At 57.1% G+C, this 14,118-nt stretch overlaps 2 protein-coding genes across 3 annotated transcripts in view; one reads left to right on the top strand and one right to left on the bottom strand.

Annotated features, from left to right (window-relative positions):
* Positions 1-13,332, top strand: POLR3H (RNA polymerase III subunit H). The gene is made up of 7 exons (XM_045464677.1): positions 1-108; positions 400-529; positions 3,151-3,247; positions 8,623-8,709; positions 9,141-9,204; positions 10,693-10,894; positions 11,860-13,332. The coding sequence occupies exons 2-7, from the start codon at positions 419-421 to the stop codon at positions 11,911-11,913; spliced, it is 615 nt and encodes a 204-aa protein (XP_045320633.1). The 5' UTR covers positions 1-108; positions 400-418; the 3' UTR covers positions 11,914-13,332.
* The window catches only part of ACO2 (aconitase 2), a 56,416-nt gene continuing 55,487 nt past the window's right edge, over positions 13,190-14,118 (bottom strand). For both annotated transcript variants that reach the window (XM_045464673.1, XM_045464674.1), the window contains one exon: positions 13,190-13,736. In XM_045464673.1, coding sequence (XP_045320629.1) covers positions 13,599-13,736 — 138 coding nt within the window. In that variant the 3' untranslated portion in view covers positions 13,190-13,598. The remainder of the gene's footprint in view (positions 13,737-14,118) is intronic.

Below are 14,118 nucleotides of genomic sequence, written 5' to 3'. Positions count from 1 at the left end.
CCCACCTCACGTCACGTCGGGGGGCGGGCGAAAGCTTCTTATTGGTCTGTTCTCCGGAAGCGACGGGATTCGGAATCTGGCCCAAAGTCGGCAGCGCGTGGAAGAGCGGTGCGTGGCGTTGGCGCGTGGCTCGCGCGGGGGGTAGGGCTTGGTAGGGTCGTGTGGCGGGCGCTCGCACCCCTCCTACTGGAGCGAGGGTCCCTCCCGCTGAGCCTCAGTTTCCTCTCTTTGCAGAGGCTGAGCGCGCCCCACACCGGTTATTTGGGGCCCTGCCGCGCCGCCCCACTGCCGGCCTAGGTTGACGGGAGCGGGGAGTCTCAGCAACTGGGACGGGACCGAGGGGGTTCGGGAGTGCCCACCGCCCCACACCCGGTGCTTGACTGACGCTCCCATTCCCAGGACCCCCGCGCGGGCCGGGATGTTCGTCCTGGTGGAGATGGTGGACACCGTGCGGATCCCCCCGTGGCAGTTTGAGAGGAAGCTCAACGACTCCATTGCCGAAGAGCTGAACAAAAAGTTGGCCAACAAGGTACAAGGCCACGACGGGGTCGTGGACGGGCCTTGGCACGGGAGGGCCCAGCACTGCCCACCTGCCCGCTGCAGGCCTCGACTTGGTCATGACAAACCTTGGCCTTAGACAGGTAGCTTAACGTGTCGGAACTCGGTTTCTACACCTGTACATGGGAAGGGGGGTAATCCACCTGCACATGGGATGTTAGAGGGGATCAAAAAGGGAACTGGGATTGAAAAGGGTCATTGTAACTGGGAGGTGCTGGACTCTACACTGCCAAATTACTTTGCAGTCTTGGGCAGGTCACTTACCTGCTCCGGGCCTCAGTTTCCGTTTGTAAAATGGAAATCATAGTGGCTGTGTAACCACGCGTTGTTTTTGTGAAGATGGACAGTGGTTTAGAGTTCACTGTCAGGAGGTTTATCCGTTCATTTCTGCGAAAAAGTATTTGTGCACCTTTTATGTGCCAGGCTTGCATGCCTTAGTGCTAGCGAGGACCTTCCCACTGCCTTCTCTGTAGTAACCCTCCCTCAGTTACTCTGTGTCATTATCACTCTTTCCTTCTTAGCACTTATCAGCACTATTTTCTTATTTGTTTACTTGGTTACCGTTTTTCTTTCCCTCTGCATGAGGGCAGGGACTTTTGTCTTTTTCCTCAGTGTCCCACATATTTTGCCGGAGCCTGGCACACAGTAGATGTTCTGTAATTGTCTGTTGATTGTATGAATGAAGCAGACAAGGTTCTGCTGTGTCGTGTGGTGGGAAAAGCAGATATGAATGAGAGGGTCCCACAGCTGAGTATGTGATGACAAGTTGAGGTAGACGCTGTGAAGGACAGGCACTCGCGAGCCTGTGGAATGAAGGAGAACTCTGCCTACGATGAGGGACAAAAGAGGCTTTGTTAGGGATGTGGTACTTGAGTTTGAGCTGAGATCTGATGCTGAGAAGAGGAACTAACTAGGTGATTTATTTTTGAGGGTGGGAGAGGGCTGGGCAGAGAGAAGAGCTGGGCAGGCAAAGGAAACAATATGTGCAAAGACCCTGTGGCAGGAGGGACTATTTCACCCATGATGACATGGAGGAGCCTGGTGTGGCCTAGGCAGAGGGGGAGAGAGAGGAGAGGGCAGACTGGGAAGGTGGCAGGAGCCAAGGCACACGGAGCCTGAGGGACATCATGGTAGTACTGGTCTTCATCCCTAGAACAGCAGGAGGTGATAGGCTGAGAAGGAGTCAGCAAGAGGAAGGTTGGCTGACTTTAGACAGGAGGCCAGTCCCTTCGATAGAGGCCGAGGTCATAGAAGGGAGGTGGACAGATCTGGGGAGCTGGTGGTGGAGAGAACTCATGATGTTCTTAGTGGATGGCTTGTGGTTACTTTGCGAGGTAGAAGGCAAGGGGGTCTGTGGAGGGACCAAGTATGAGCATCATGGAGAGAAGAGGGGCGAAAAGCCCAAGAAGGGAATGTAGTCCCTTTGGGATACAAGACCTTCAGTAACCTGTTGAGACAAGTCTTCTGTATTTGAGTCATTTGTTAAATTTTTTTTTTTTAAACGTTTTATTTATTTTTGAGACAGGGAGAGACAGAGCATGAACAGGGGAGGGTCAGAGAGAGGGAGACACAGAATCTGAAACAGGCTCCAGGCTCTGAGCTGTCAGCACAGAGCCCGACGCGGGGCTCGAACTCACAGACCGCGAGATCATGACCTGAGCCGAAGTCGGCCGCTTAACCGACTGCGCCACCCAGGCGCCCCTGTATTTGAGTCATTTGAGCGGAGGCTGCACAAAGAGGTCCATGGTCCAGCCAAGGGCACAGATCTTGTGCTGCCAAAGCCAGCCGGACTCTATGCCTCATTGTGGTGAGGTCTGGCCAGGACTCTGAGCCCTCTGAGCTTCTTGGTAATCCTTGAACAGTCTTTCAGGGTCTCTAACTGGGAGGTGATGACGCTGGTGGCAGATAAGCTGACACCAAAGGGGTTCAGTGGTTTGAAGGACCATGGGGTGGGGATGGGGGCGTGGGATGCTCTCTGCCCAGTCTCAGGGCCTTGGCCGTGCCTCAGTCCCTGTGGCCACTGGTGTATGTCTGATACTTTGTGAGCAGAATGGGGATTAACCAGGACTCTGACACTCACTCTGAGCTCTAGTATAGACCTGGAGACTTTGGGAAGTATAGGTTTGACCAGGGTCCCCTCCCAGTGTTCCTCACTGGCAATAATAGTGATCTGTGGGTTGACTGTTGTTATTTCCAGCATGTGAGCCAGGCACTGGCATAGGGGCTTCACATCCATATGTCTCTTTATTTAACGAGCCTGCAGCCTGGTAGGTTCATTTTTGCAGATGGGGGAAACTGAGGCTCGGAGAAGTGACCTTGGAGGTCACACAGTGGATGGTGGAACTGTCACTGTAACCTTGATCTGCCTTGTCACCAAAGGCCCTGCTCTTTCCAGAGCTCCACATTCTTCTGAGGCTCCTTACCCATGGTTACCTCACACCGTGCCTCGACTCCTTGCTAGCTATAAAATGGGGATAATCCTACCTGCCTTGGGTGGGGAGGGTCTCAGGAGAGAATGCTGGGGAGCTGGGCCTCTGGGTCACTGTGTGTGTGTGTGTGTGTGTGTGTGTGTGTGTATGCGGATGCACACAGGTCGTGTACAACGTGGGGCTCTGCATCTGCCTGTTTGACATCACTAAGCTGGAGGATGCCTACGTGTTCCCAGGAGACGGCGCGTCACACACCAAAGGTGGGTGCCCTTTCCTCCTCGGTGTTGGGTTTCTTGGGGTTTGGGGTTTGGCTGTGGGAGTCCTGGTCTAGGGATTGGAAGACCTGAGGCCTAGTCCTGACTCTGCCAGGAATTGACTGGGTGACAGTGGGCAGAATCCTCCCCTGTCTGGGCCTTGGTTTCCTCATCTATAAGAAACGGTGCACAGGGCAATTCTTGAGGCCTCTCTGGCTCTGAGATTGTGGCTGTGTGTCTGTGCCCCCTTTGGTCTTGTTTATTACTGAGCTCTGCTCTGCCTGGCCCTCTAGCTGCTCAGTCTGGTGGAGGGTGGCCAGACAGAGATGAGGACACTTGGAGTAGTCATCGCTGGGTTAAAAGTGTGGAGAGCAGAGGTGCCTGACTGGCTCAGTCAGTAGACTGTGCAACTCTTGATCTCGGGGTTGTGAGTTTGAGATCCATGTTGGGCTTAAAGATGACTTAAAAATAAACTCTTCAGAGGCACCTGGGTGGCTTAATCAGTTAAACATCCGACCTCGACTCAGGTCATGATCTCACAGTCTGTGAGTTCAAGTCCCACATCGGGTGAGCTAGAGCCCCGCTCAGGGCTCCACACTCTCTCTCCTTCTCTCTCTCTCCCTCTCTCTCCCTCTGTCTCTGCACTTGGTGGGATTCCCTCCCTTTCCCTCTCTCCCTGCCCCTTGCTCGCTCTCACTCTCTCTCAAAAGTAAATAAATAGGGCCGCCTGTGTGGCTCAGTTGGTTAAGCGTCTGACTTTGGTTGAGGTCATGGTCTCACAGTTTGTGAGTTTGAGCCCCTCGTCAGGCTCTGTGCTGACAGCTCGGAGCCTGGAGCCTGCTTCGGATTCTGTGTCTCCCTCTCTCTCTGCCCCTCCCCTGCTCATGCTCTGTCTCTCTGTCTCAAAAATAAATAAAAACATTTAAAAAAAAATTAAAAAACGTGTGGAGAGCAGAGGGGAGTGCATCTGTTTCCTGGGGAGGAGGCTGGTTGAGGGTGGGGACTTTTGACGGGTACTATGGACATAATGGTTAAGCGTGGCCTCTGCATTTGAATTCCGTCTCTGCCACTTATTTGCTATGTATCCTGTGCAAATATATCACCTCTGTGCCTCTGCTTCCTTGCCAATAGAATGCAGTTAACAGATTTTATATTACAGTACTGATGTGATGATTCTACTGACTTAATATGTGCAAAGATCGTAGGACAGGACCTTGGTTCTTCTGGACTGGCTTGGCCAGTAGGGTGTAGGGCGGCCTCATCTGACTGGCGGCTGGCAGGCTAGTTGGTGGGGAGGGATGGCTCATCTCTGCTGCCTGTGGTCTCATTTTTGCTTAGGGGACCCTGGGCACCATAGGGCAGCTGGAGCCCCCATGCACCAGCCACTTTTCAGTGTCTGCTTCTATCCCATTGGCCAGAGCAGGTCACATGGCCGAGGCTGGCGTCAGGGGATGGAAAAATAGCCGCCACCTCTTGCTGGGAGGAGCCAGAGTCACATGGCAAAGGGGCACGCACCCTGGGAAGGGAGGGTTGGTTACCACACCTGGAGGTGTACAGGGGGGGTCACCTTGGCTCCAGCTCTCGGAGAGGGAGTGGGGCATTCTTCACTCTCCTCCCTGGACCCCACCAAATCAGAAGCAGAGGGCAAGGGGGCCACTGAGGTGGTTCGGGGCTAATCAGTGTCTGCGTGCGGCTCAGACCTGCTGAATCACAGTCTCTGGGGGAGAGCCTGCAGGCTGTTTTAGCAAGTAGCCAGGTGATTCTCCCACCAGGCCCCGTGTGAGGAGCCCTGCCCTAGCCCATCCTGGTCAGCCTCTGGGCACAGAGGTGTCGAGCATTCTAGAACGTGCCATGAGGCTGCCTGATGCTGTCTGGGATCCAGAGACTTCATTAGTTCACAGAGATGTTAACTGCTCTGTGGGCAGCCCTAAGAAACGGGCTGCGTTTGTACCGACTAGAAGCATTTAGCAGAAAAATAAGACGGTGATATAAAACAAAACCCGGGGCCTCTGTTTACAAAGAAGGATGCCCTTAAGCTGAGCCCGGTTTCTGCCTTTAGCTGGTGGTCCAGGTGGTAAGAGCCACCAGAACTTGAAGGAAAACTGGGAGAAAAAAAGTTAAAATTGAGGAAATTCTGTTCTTTCATTTTGTTGTTTCTGCCACTTAGTGTAAGATTTCCACTTTGGGTTTTCATTATCCCCCACCCCCAGTTCACCTTGGACCCCCTGGTTCTTTGGGAATGAGGTGTGAGGATTAGGGCACTGGGCTAGGCGTGTCACATGGACCTGGATTTGAATTCTGGCTCTCTCTCCCCTGCATACCTCGGACACTATCTCTCCACCTCTCTTGGCCTGGGCTTCCTCATATGTAAATGGGTTAACACTCGCAGCTATAAAGCTGCTTGCGGTCCGCCAGGCATCATGCAGGGTGGCATTTTATGGTGAGGATTGGTTGCCATGCTTTAAGGCTGATTCTTGACTTGCCCCATTTCTGCTGCCCCCCCCGCCCTCCCCCCCCCCCCCCCCGGCCACTACCTCCCCCTGGGCTGTGGCCAGGTGTGCCGAAGGAGGCCTCAGCCTTCGCTTTGAGGACTCTTTTTTTTTTTTTTTTTTTTCTTAATCCTGAGAGAGAAAGAGGGAGAGGATCCCAGGTGGGCTCCTCGCTGTCCGTGCAGAGCCAGACTCAGGGATGGAACCCACAGACCATGAGATCATGACCTGAGCTGAAATCAAGAGCTGGACGCGTAACCGGCTGAGCCACCCTGGAGCCTCTGGAGGACTCTTCTTTTGCTCACTGCCTTCTGCTTCTTCCTCCCCCCTCCTCTTCCCCCTCCTCCTCCTCATCTCCCTCCTCATCTCCCTCCTCCTCCTCCCCAGGCCAGATTGCTTTCCCTCTCGACAGTAAGTGTGTACAAGATGTCAGCCTTTGGGATTTGTGACACTGGCCCCAGTTGTCTAGCCTCATCTCTTGTCACTTAGGGTACGTTTACCTGGCCCCAGTCCCATGTTCTCTATGTCCCGCAAGCCGACTGGACCCGGCCTCCCTGGGGAAGCCTCTCTCGACCTGCCCCACCACCCTGCCCCGCTGGGAGCTCCAGAGCAGCCTGACTTCATGCCACCATTTGCTTTGCTCTGTTTCTTTTTTTTTCTTTTTTTTTAAAGTCGTGATAAAATACATATAACATAAAGTTGACCATTTGAACTATTTTTAGTGCGCGGTTCAGTGGCACTGAATACATTCACGTTGCTGTGCGACCATCACCAAACTTCTTCATCTTCCCAGACTGAAACTCTGTCCCTATTAAGGATTCACTCCCCATTCCCCGCTCCTCCAGGCCCCGGAAACCACCGCTGTACTTTGTCTCTATGAATTTGAGTATTCCAGGTACCCATATAAGTGGAGTCACACAGTGTCTGCCCTTGGCAGAAACTCACGTGCACCCCAAGGGAGCCCCGCTTCTCCTGGGACAGACTGTGCCCAAATCTGCACCTGACAACAGGTCTTCCTCTCAGTGATCCCGCAGACCCACTCTTTCTGACTTTCCAGGCCTCCCGCCTGCCCACTGAACACCCCTGGAACTTTAGGTGGGGCTCTTGGGAGGCGGCTCGAAAGAGCACTGTCCCTCCGGCTGGTCTGTGGCCTCCTTTTTAATTGAGATCTAATTCACATATCGTAAAATTCACCCTTTGAAAGCTTAGGATATTCACAGACCGTGCAACCATCACCACTATTCCAATTCCAGAACATTTTCATCCCCTCAAAAAGAAACCTGTACCCATCAGCAGTCACTCCTCATTCTCCCCCTTCCCCCAGCCCCTGGCAGCCGGCTGATGTACTGTCTCTGGATTTGCCTATTCTGGACATTTCACATAAATGGAATTACACAGTATGTGGTCTTTTGTGACTGGCGCATTTCATGTAGCGTAATGTCCTCAGGGTTCGTCCATGTTATGGCAGGTATCAATACTCCATTGCTTTTTAATACTGAGAAGTATTCCATTATATGGATAGGCTACATTTTGTGTATCCATTCATCTGCTGATGGACACTTGGGTTGGCCACCATATGCTTTTGGGTGTAGTTGTTCCAGACTGGAGCGCCCTGGGCACAAGACCACATGCAATTCTGCCCCCATAAGCCCAGTGCCCAAACAGGCCCTGGCACAGACTTGGTAGAGGCTCTGTGGGGATTTGTTAAACTGAACTGAATGTTGGGTCAGATGGGGGACAGGGTTTTTCCATCCTGTGGCTAGGTGACCCTTGGCTGCCCTCAGCTGCTCTCCGCAAGGTCAGCAGGAGGCTCTCATCACAAGGAGGGGAGGGGACACCAGCTGCCCCCTCTTCTTTTCCCATGCTTCCTGCCTGGTGGGGCCACGGAGAAGCAGCCTGGCAGCGAGCTGGGGGCCCAGTAGGCCCTGCTGTCCTCGGTGCAGTGTTGGAGACCAGGCAGCTGAGGGTGCTAGTGGCAGAAGCGTGTCTGGGGATGAAATCTGTCCGAGGAAGGCCGATTCCACCCTGTGGCCCTGTCTGGTGGTCCAGGAGGACTTGGAGTCTTCTGTGGCACAACAGGGCAGAACGGCTGTGTGGCTATGAGTATGTTACCCTGCCCCTCTGAGCTGCTTCTCCATCCTGACAGTGGGGAAGCATGATGCTGATATGGATGCGTTGTGCCGGGCATGACCAGCAGGAAGTAGCCTCATGGTTATTCTCTAGCTCCGGCGGTGTGTTTAGGCCAGTGGTGGTCACCCCCTTTGGGGCTTTGAGGGGCAGGAGTGATGAGGTAATAGTGGGCACAGACCCTACCTGATGTTTTCCTGGGGGTCTGGTGAGTGGGGAGCACTAGGGCAGGGCCTGAGAACCCACAGAGGGCATTTCTGTTGGGTTATTGCCTCTGCCTCCCCCCACTCCCCCTCAGTTTCAGGGCATTTTTAACATCATGTTCCAGGTCAGAGCTATGCCTGGGGCAAACTTTCCAATCAGAGGGAGATGGGGAACTTGTTTCCAAACCTGGCTTCCTTTGCCAGTTACTTCCGCCCTTTTTGGAATTTAAGGGAGAGAGTCTAGAGGAAGGGTGGGATTGATTCTGGAGTTACCCGTGGCCCAGAATCCGGGTTTGTCTAATGGGTTTGGGGGCCAGCCCTCACTTCCAGGGCTGCCGCTGTTGGCCTGTTATGGGGGCCACACTGTGGCCTTGCAGGGGGCTGGGTCTGGGTCCAGGGGCACTGGGTGTGGACTGCCCAGCAGACTCCTGGGTGGCCAGAGGGCCTCCAGGTCAGCAGGCTGGCCAATGGGGTCAACACTGGAAAGCCTGGGCCGCCCCAGAGCGGCCATCCCTCACATGCTTGCTCGTCACCGACATCCTTATCCTTTTTTCATTTCCAGTCCATTTTCGCTATGTGGTGTTCCATCCATTCCTGGATGAGATTCTGATCGGCAAGATCAAAGGCTGCAGCCCCGAGGGAGTTCACGGTAATGGTGGCCCCGACTCGTCACACGAGGCCTGAGAGCGCATTGGGGCAAGTGGCCAGGCCAGCAGGCCTCCCTTCAGCTTCTGTCTGAGCCACACAGTCAGGGGAGGGGTGAGGAAAGCTCATGGGTGAGGGGAACACACAGCCCCGTCGTGCTCGTGTAACCATGAAGACCTTGGCCAGCTGTGGGCCTTCCCTGTGAGGCCCTAACTCAGCACCTCGGGTTGGGCACTGGAGCTGGTGGAGGGGACTTGGGGTCCCAGGCGCCTCCTGGTCCCCGTTGTGTGTGGTGTGCGCCATGGGTTTTGGTGGCCGCTCAGGTCGTGTAAGTGGCATCAGCAGAGGTGTGGGGCTTTGAGGTGGGGAGGCACTCAGATTTCCATGCCAACAACTGCCTCTGTCCCATGCTGTCACTTTCTTCATTTCTTCCAGTCTCTCTAGGGTTCTTCGATGACATTCTCATCCCCCCAGAGTCGCTGCAGCAGCCAGCCAAGTTGTATCCTCCCAAGGTTAAAGCGGGTCACAGGGGGCTCAGGTGTTTCCGGAGGACAGTCCCGCTCCTCGGGGTGGCCCTGGCTCCTGTGATCTGATACTGCTGACCTCCCTGCCCCCCCCCCCCCCCCACCAGCCTGCACATGTGCTCTGGAAGCGCTGGCCTGCCTGTGCTTCCCGTGCTCATGGTGTCCACACGCCTGTGCTTCCGTCTGGGCCGTCGGGCCTGGTTGGATAGGTTGTGCTCTGTAGGTGGCACGCTATTCACTTCCGGTTCACTTTGCTTCGGGTGTCGTCTCCGGGATCATATCAAAGCTTCCCTCCCTGGAAAGGTTTGCCCTGCTTGGCTCACCTCCCCTGGTATGCAGACAATACCACTGGCTGACATTTGAGGGCTCGACTGCCTGGGCCTGCGACGGGTTGTTTCCCTCTGCTGGGTTCCCCCAGCGCCCTGCCCCAGCCCTTCCCCTGCCGCGCTGAGTGGTGTTTCTGCGGGTTCTCGTCGAGACTGCTCACCGGAAGGGACCCCGTCTTGTCAGGACTCTGTCCACAGTGCCTAGCGGGGGGACCTGACACAGAGGGGTTAAGGCAGGACCCTTTGCAGCATCGCCACTAGAGGGCGCTGTGGCCCCTCGGTGTGCACTGACGGAGGGGTTGGGCTTTGTAGGGAGTTCAGGGGTGCTGCCCTCAGCGGATGGTTCATCAGATCCACTCTGCCTGGGCCTTTGCGGGCCAGGGGCAGGGTCCGTGTGTGACTCCAGAGCTTGTCAGAAAACCTGGCCCTGCCCGGCTGGGCCTCTTGCCGGCCACGGGCCCTCAGGCACGTGACCTTCCATCTGCCACGTCTGTCCTCCTGAAAACTGGGAAAGTCCTTGTGCTGTGTGTGGGTCATGGTCGTGGGGCATGGTTGGGAAGGGGTGTGGAGTCGCACTGCACAGAGGGCATAGGACAGCTTCAGCCAGCACTCCAGGACCAAGTGTGCAGGTCCTGGGGAAAGCACTTTATTACCTCCACCACGGCCCTGTGAGGGCAGGCCTTGCTACAATTCCTGTTTTACAGATGGGGACCTGAGGCACAGAGCTTGGGCCTGGCCCCGGTCACAGCTGGCGGAGCCGAGGTCTGAACCTGGCAGTTGGACCGAGAGGACACCCAGGCAGGGAGAGGACCCCAGGCAGCAAGAGGCCCTCGTCCTTCCTGCCTCAACAGACAGGGGACCCGCTCTGCCCTTGAGCCTCCTTCCTGCCCTGAGGATGTATATTCCCAGCCAGGGCCCTGGTACCCCAGCGTTCCTGCTCTTCACTGTGGGGCCCAGGGCGGGCCCAACCTTGCCTTCTGCACATGGTGTGGGCTTGCTTTTCCTGGACCTCCCAGCCACGGTGATCTCCTTCTGGGATTGGATCTTCCTGGGGGCGGGTATTGTGGGAGGAACCCCCACCCCCACCCTCAGGCTCCCCCATGCCTGGTTGTTGCCTTGACCCTGCACCCCGCCCAGCGACGAGGCAGAGCAGGTGTGGGTGTGGGAGTACGAGACGGAGGAAGGAGCGCACGACTTGTACATGGACACCGGCGAGGAGATCCGCTTCCGGGTGGTGGACGAGAGCTTTGTGGACACGTCCCCCACGGGGCCCAGCTCGGCAGAGGCCACCTCTTCCAGTGAGGAGCTGCCAAAGAAGGAGGCTCCGTACACGCTTGTGGTGAGATGTCCTGACGCCGCTGCCAGAACCGCGGGGATGGTGTGGGGACGACCCAGGCGGTGGGGTGGCGGGGGAGCCGCTTCTGAGGGCGTTCGCCCCGGGTTCACCGCCTCGAACCCCTCTCCCCGCAGATCAGGGTGCGGGTCCCTGTTTGGTTCTTAGGCGGTCGCTTCTCCCTGGGGAGCCTGTTTCGCAGGTCACAGACCAGGGCGTAACACCCGTGAGGTGACGAAGCTGCTGTGGCTGTCGGGGAAGGTGGGGGGGTGGTCAGGCTCCTGACCGCAGGAGGGACAGGGCCCAAGTTGGGTGACAAGGCTGCCCGGCAAGATGAGGCCAAGGGAGAGAGACCAGGGAAGGGGTTTGGCAGCGAACCAAAGGTGGGGCGTCAGGGACGGGTGACCCTCAGTCAGGGCTGTGCCTGTACCAGACCCTGTACGGACGTGAGGTGGCAGGGGAGCTGCGACCAGCCAGATCTGACTTGGGTTGTCGTCTTCCCTCATGGGGTGAGACTGTGATGCAGGACAAAGCGGGACACGTTTTGGGGGCCTGCTAGGGGGCTTTTCTGGTCTAACGTATGCTGCAGGTTGTTCGCTCGGGGGTAGCCGTTCTCTGTCAAGGCCATCCCCTCTGCGTGTATTTGGAGGCTGGACTTTCTGGCGGGACTCAGCGCATGTCCGGGACTGGCCTGCTGGTGCCCGTGTTTGGGCAGGCCTGGGGTGAGGAAGGGTACCTGACAGGGCCGAGGCCCTGGGGCAGGAAGGGTGCGCATGGGCTGTGTTCCTGTACGGCAGCTGGGGGCGCTGGTGTGGCTTCTGGGTTTCCCCATCCCCCGGCCGGTGTGTGCATGTGTCACCACCGTTCCCTCTGCCGGTGCCAGGCGCCCAGAAGGAAGGGCCCCTTTGCCTCCTGTGTTGGTTCAAGCCCTTGAGGTGGATATGTGCCTGTTCTCTGTCTACCCCTGGCAGGGATCCATTAGCGAGCCAGGCCTGGGCCTCCTCTCCTGGTGGACCAGCAGCTAGCCCTGGGGCTGGACGACAGACCCCCACCCCCACCCCGCCGTCCGGGGAAGGAGGTGCCGCTGGCCATGGAGACAACAGCAGCTTCTGCAGGTGCCAAGGAGCAGAGTGTGTGCCCCACCGGACTGTCCCCTCCCTCGCCATCCTGGCCCTGTTTCTGGAGCTACCCTGAAGTCACTGTTCCTGTGGACTTCTGCCTCTTGGTGACAGCAAAGACATTTAATAAATAAGGGCAGCATCAGTCAGGGATGAGCCGCCCTTGTCTCCGTGATCTAAGGTCACCGCGTTGCCACAGCTAGGACAGCATGTCCTTCCTCTCCCCGGATGGCTGCTGGAGAAGAACTCCCCCTGATGGCAGGACGTGGTGGTGAGAGATCATTGGCCTCATGGGCTCTGGGCCGGCCTAGCCCGGTGGCTCCTAAGGTCACCAAGAGAGGCTGGCCTGGGGCAGCTGCCAGCTGTTGGTCAGAGTCTTGACCTTTCAGGGACGACCATCTTCTTTCCCACCAGCATTTGGAAGGTGGGGGCCTGGGCTTAGCTGGCCCAAGGTCAGGGATGGTGACCATCCATGTCGTCCCTCCCACCAGAGGTACAGCTGTCACTTCCAGACCCTGGCCGCGCCAGGAACACCTTGTGTGTCAGCTGGTGATGCCAGATCCTGGACGAGGGCGGACACCACACCGTTTACTCAGCCAAATGGCTTTGGCAGGTCCCCCCTGCCCTGTCACTCCCTCGTGCACAAACCGCACGCTTGTTCTGTCGGGCAAGTCTTGTGCTGAGTAAGGGACCTCCGCGGGGCCTGCCTCCCGCTCTGGTCTTTCCGCTCACACAGGCACCGAGCGTGGAGGCGGAGGTACTGCCGGTGGACGTCACCCCAGGGACAGCAGCAGCCGCGGAACGGTGCCCGCCGCCACCTGGGGCTGAGGGGCAGGGAGGGGACAGAGCACGTAGTGGACCAGCTGTGTGACCTCGGACGAGGTGGCCTCTGAGAAGGGGGGCTGTGCCCCGCCTCGGGGTGTTTGCAGGGCTGGCTCTACGCCCAGGGGAAGCGGAGGCTCCTGGCACACAGGGAGGTGGGGGAGGCCGCGCTGTGGGCGGAAGTCGGTTAGGGCAGGGAGGCGGGGCTGAGATGCAGCGCGAGTTCCCGCCCCGTGTGTCCTCCACCGCAGTGGCAGGTGTGCCATGGCGTGGCTAGCGGGAGCCTCTGCCGACTGGCCACGAAGACCCAGCCCGAGCCCTGGAGTTGGGGACGATCCGGACACCACCACTCACACACCGGAACAGTCACTGAGTCCGTATTCTTATTTTCCTCATGAGAGTGAAAGTTTCTTTAAAATCTTTCAGCCACCAGTGAAATGATGAGGCGGGAGAAATAAATTTAGATGGGAGTCTTGTCATCAAAAATAAATACAGTTGCATGGAGTTGTTCAAGATCTGAATCAGACTAAAAATGGGAAGGCAGGGGGCTGGAACATTCTTTTAAGAGCCCTCCCCCCCGCTCACCCACCCACCTGTGTGTCCCTCGGCCGGCTGAGGGAAGGGAGGGCAGGAGGCCTGACCACACCATCTTGGAGCAGGAAGCCAAGGCCGGAAGGGGGCAGCAGATCCAGTTCTGATGACGCACTGACTGCACTGGGGACCCCGGAGCGGGGTCCAAAGAGTAGGCAGACAGGTGGCATGGCCGGACCTTACTGCTGCTGCAGCTCCTTCATCCTGTTCAGGGCGCTGCCGGCGCGGAACCACTCGATCTGGGTCTCGTTGAAGGTGTGGTTCAGGAGGATGGTCTCCTGAGTCCCGTTGGGGTGCTTGATGATGCATTTCAGGGGCTGTAAGAGGAGGGGGAGTGGCTCTTAGGAACATGACCCTCGATTCTGCCAGAGGGTCAGAAAGGTAGGGTGCCCCCAGAGTGGACCGGCAGGCAAACCGAGGTCTAGGCCAGGTCTGAGCTGGGGTGGCCGTGGTCAGACCCGATGGTAGAACTCGCGGGGCCTAGCGAGCCCCGCCAAGCACAGGCTGTTGGCCTCTGGCTGCCAAGCCTGAGCTAATGAGTGAGGCCTGAGCTGGCTCCACCCTCGTCTCCGAGGAGACACTTCCTTTCTGGGGGGGTAGGGGGTGCTTGGAGAATTTAAGGGCCCTACCAGCTGGAACAAAGGCTCATGGGAGGAAGAAGGGGGGTCAGAAGTGGGCATAGAAGGAGGGAAAGCAAAG

The sequence above is a fragment of the Leopardus geoffroyi genome, chromosome B4 (genome assembly GCF_018350155.1).
Source record: "Leopardus geoffroyi isolate Oge1 chromosome B4, O.geoffroyi_Oge1_pat1.0, whole genome shotgun sequence".
NCBI lineage: Eukaryota > Metazoa > Chordata > Mammalia > Carnivora > Felidae > Leopardus > Leopardus geoffroyi.
The sequence above is the reverse complement of the archived record's forward strand: the minus strand, read 5'-3'. Positions and strand labels throughout refer to the sequence as shown.

Excerpts from the sequence above, each read along its gene's own strand:
- POLR3H (XM_045464677.1), top strand. The coding sequence starts at position 419 with ATGTTCGTCCTGGTGGAGATGGTGGACACCGTGCGGATCCCCCCGTGG. Across the intron at positions 8,710-9,140 it reads CAGCCCCGAGGGAGTTCACG|TCTCTCTAGGGTTCTTCGAT; the intron begins GTAATGGTGGCC and ends CATTTCTTCCAG. Across the intron at positions 9,205-10,692 it reads CTGCAGCAGCCAGCCAAGTT|CGACGAGGCAGAGCAGGTGT; the intron begins GTATCCTCCCAA and ends CACCCCGCCCAG.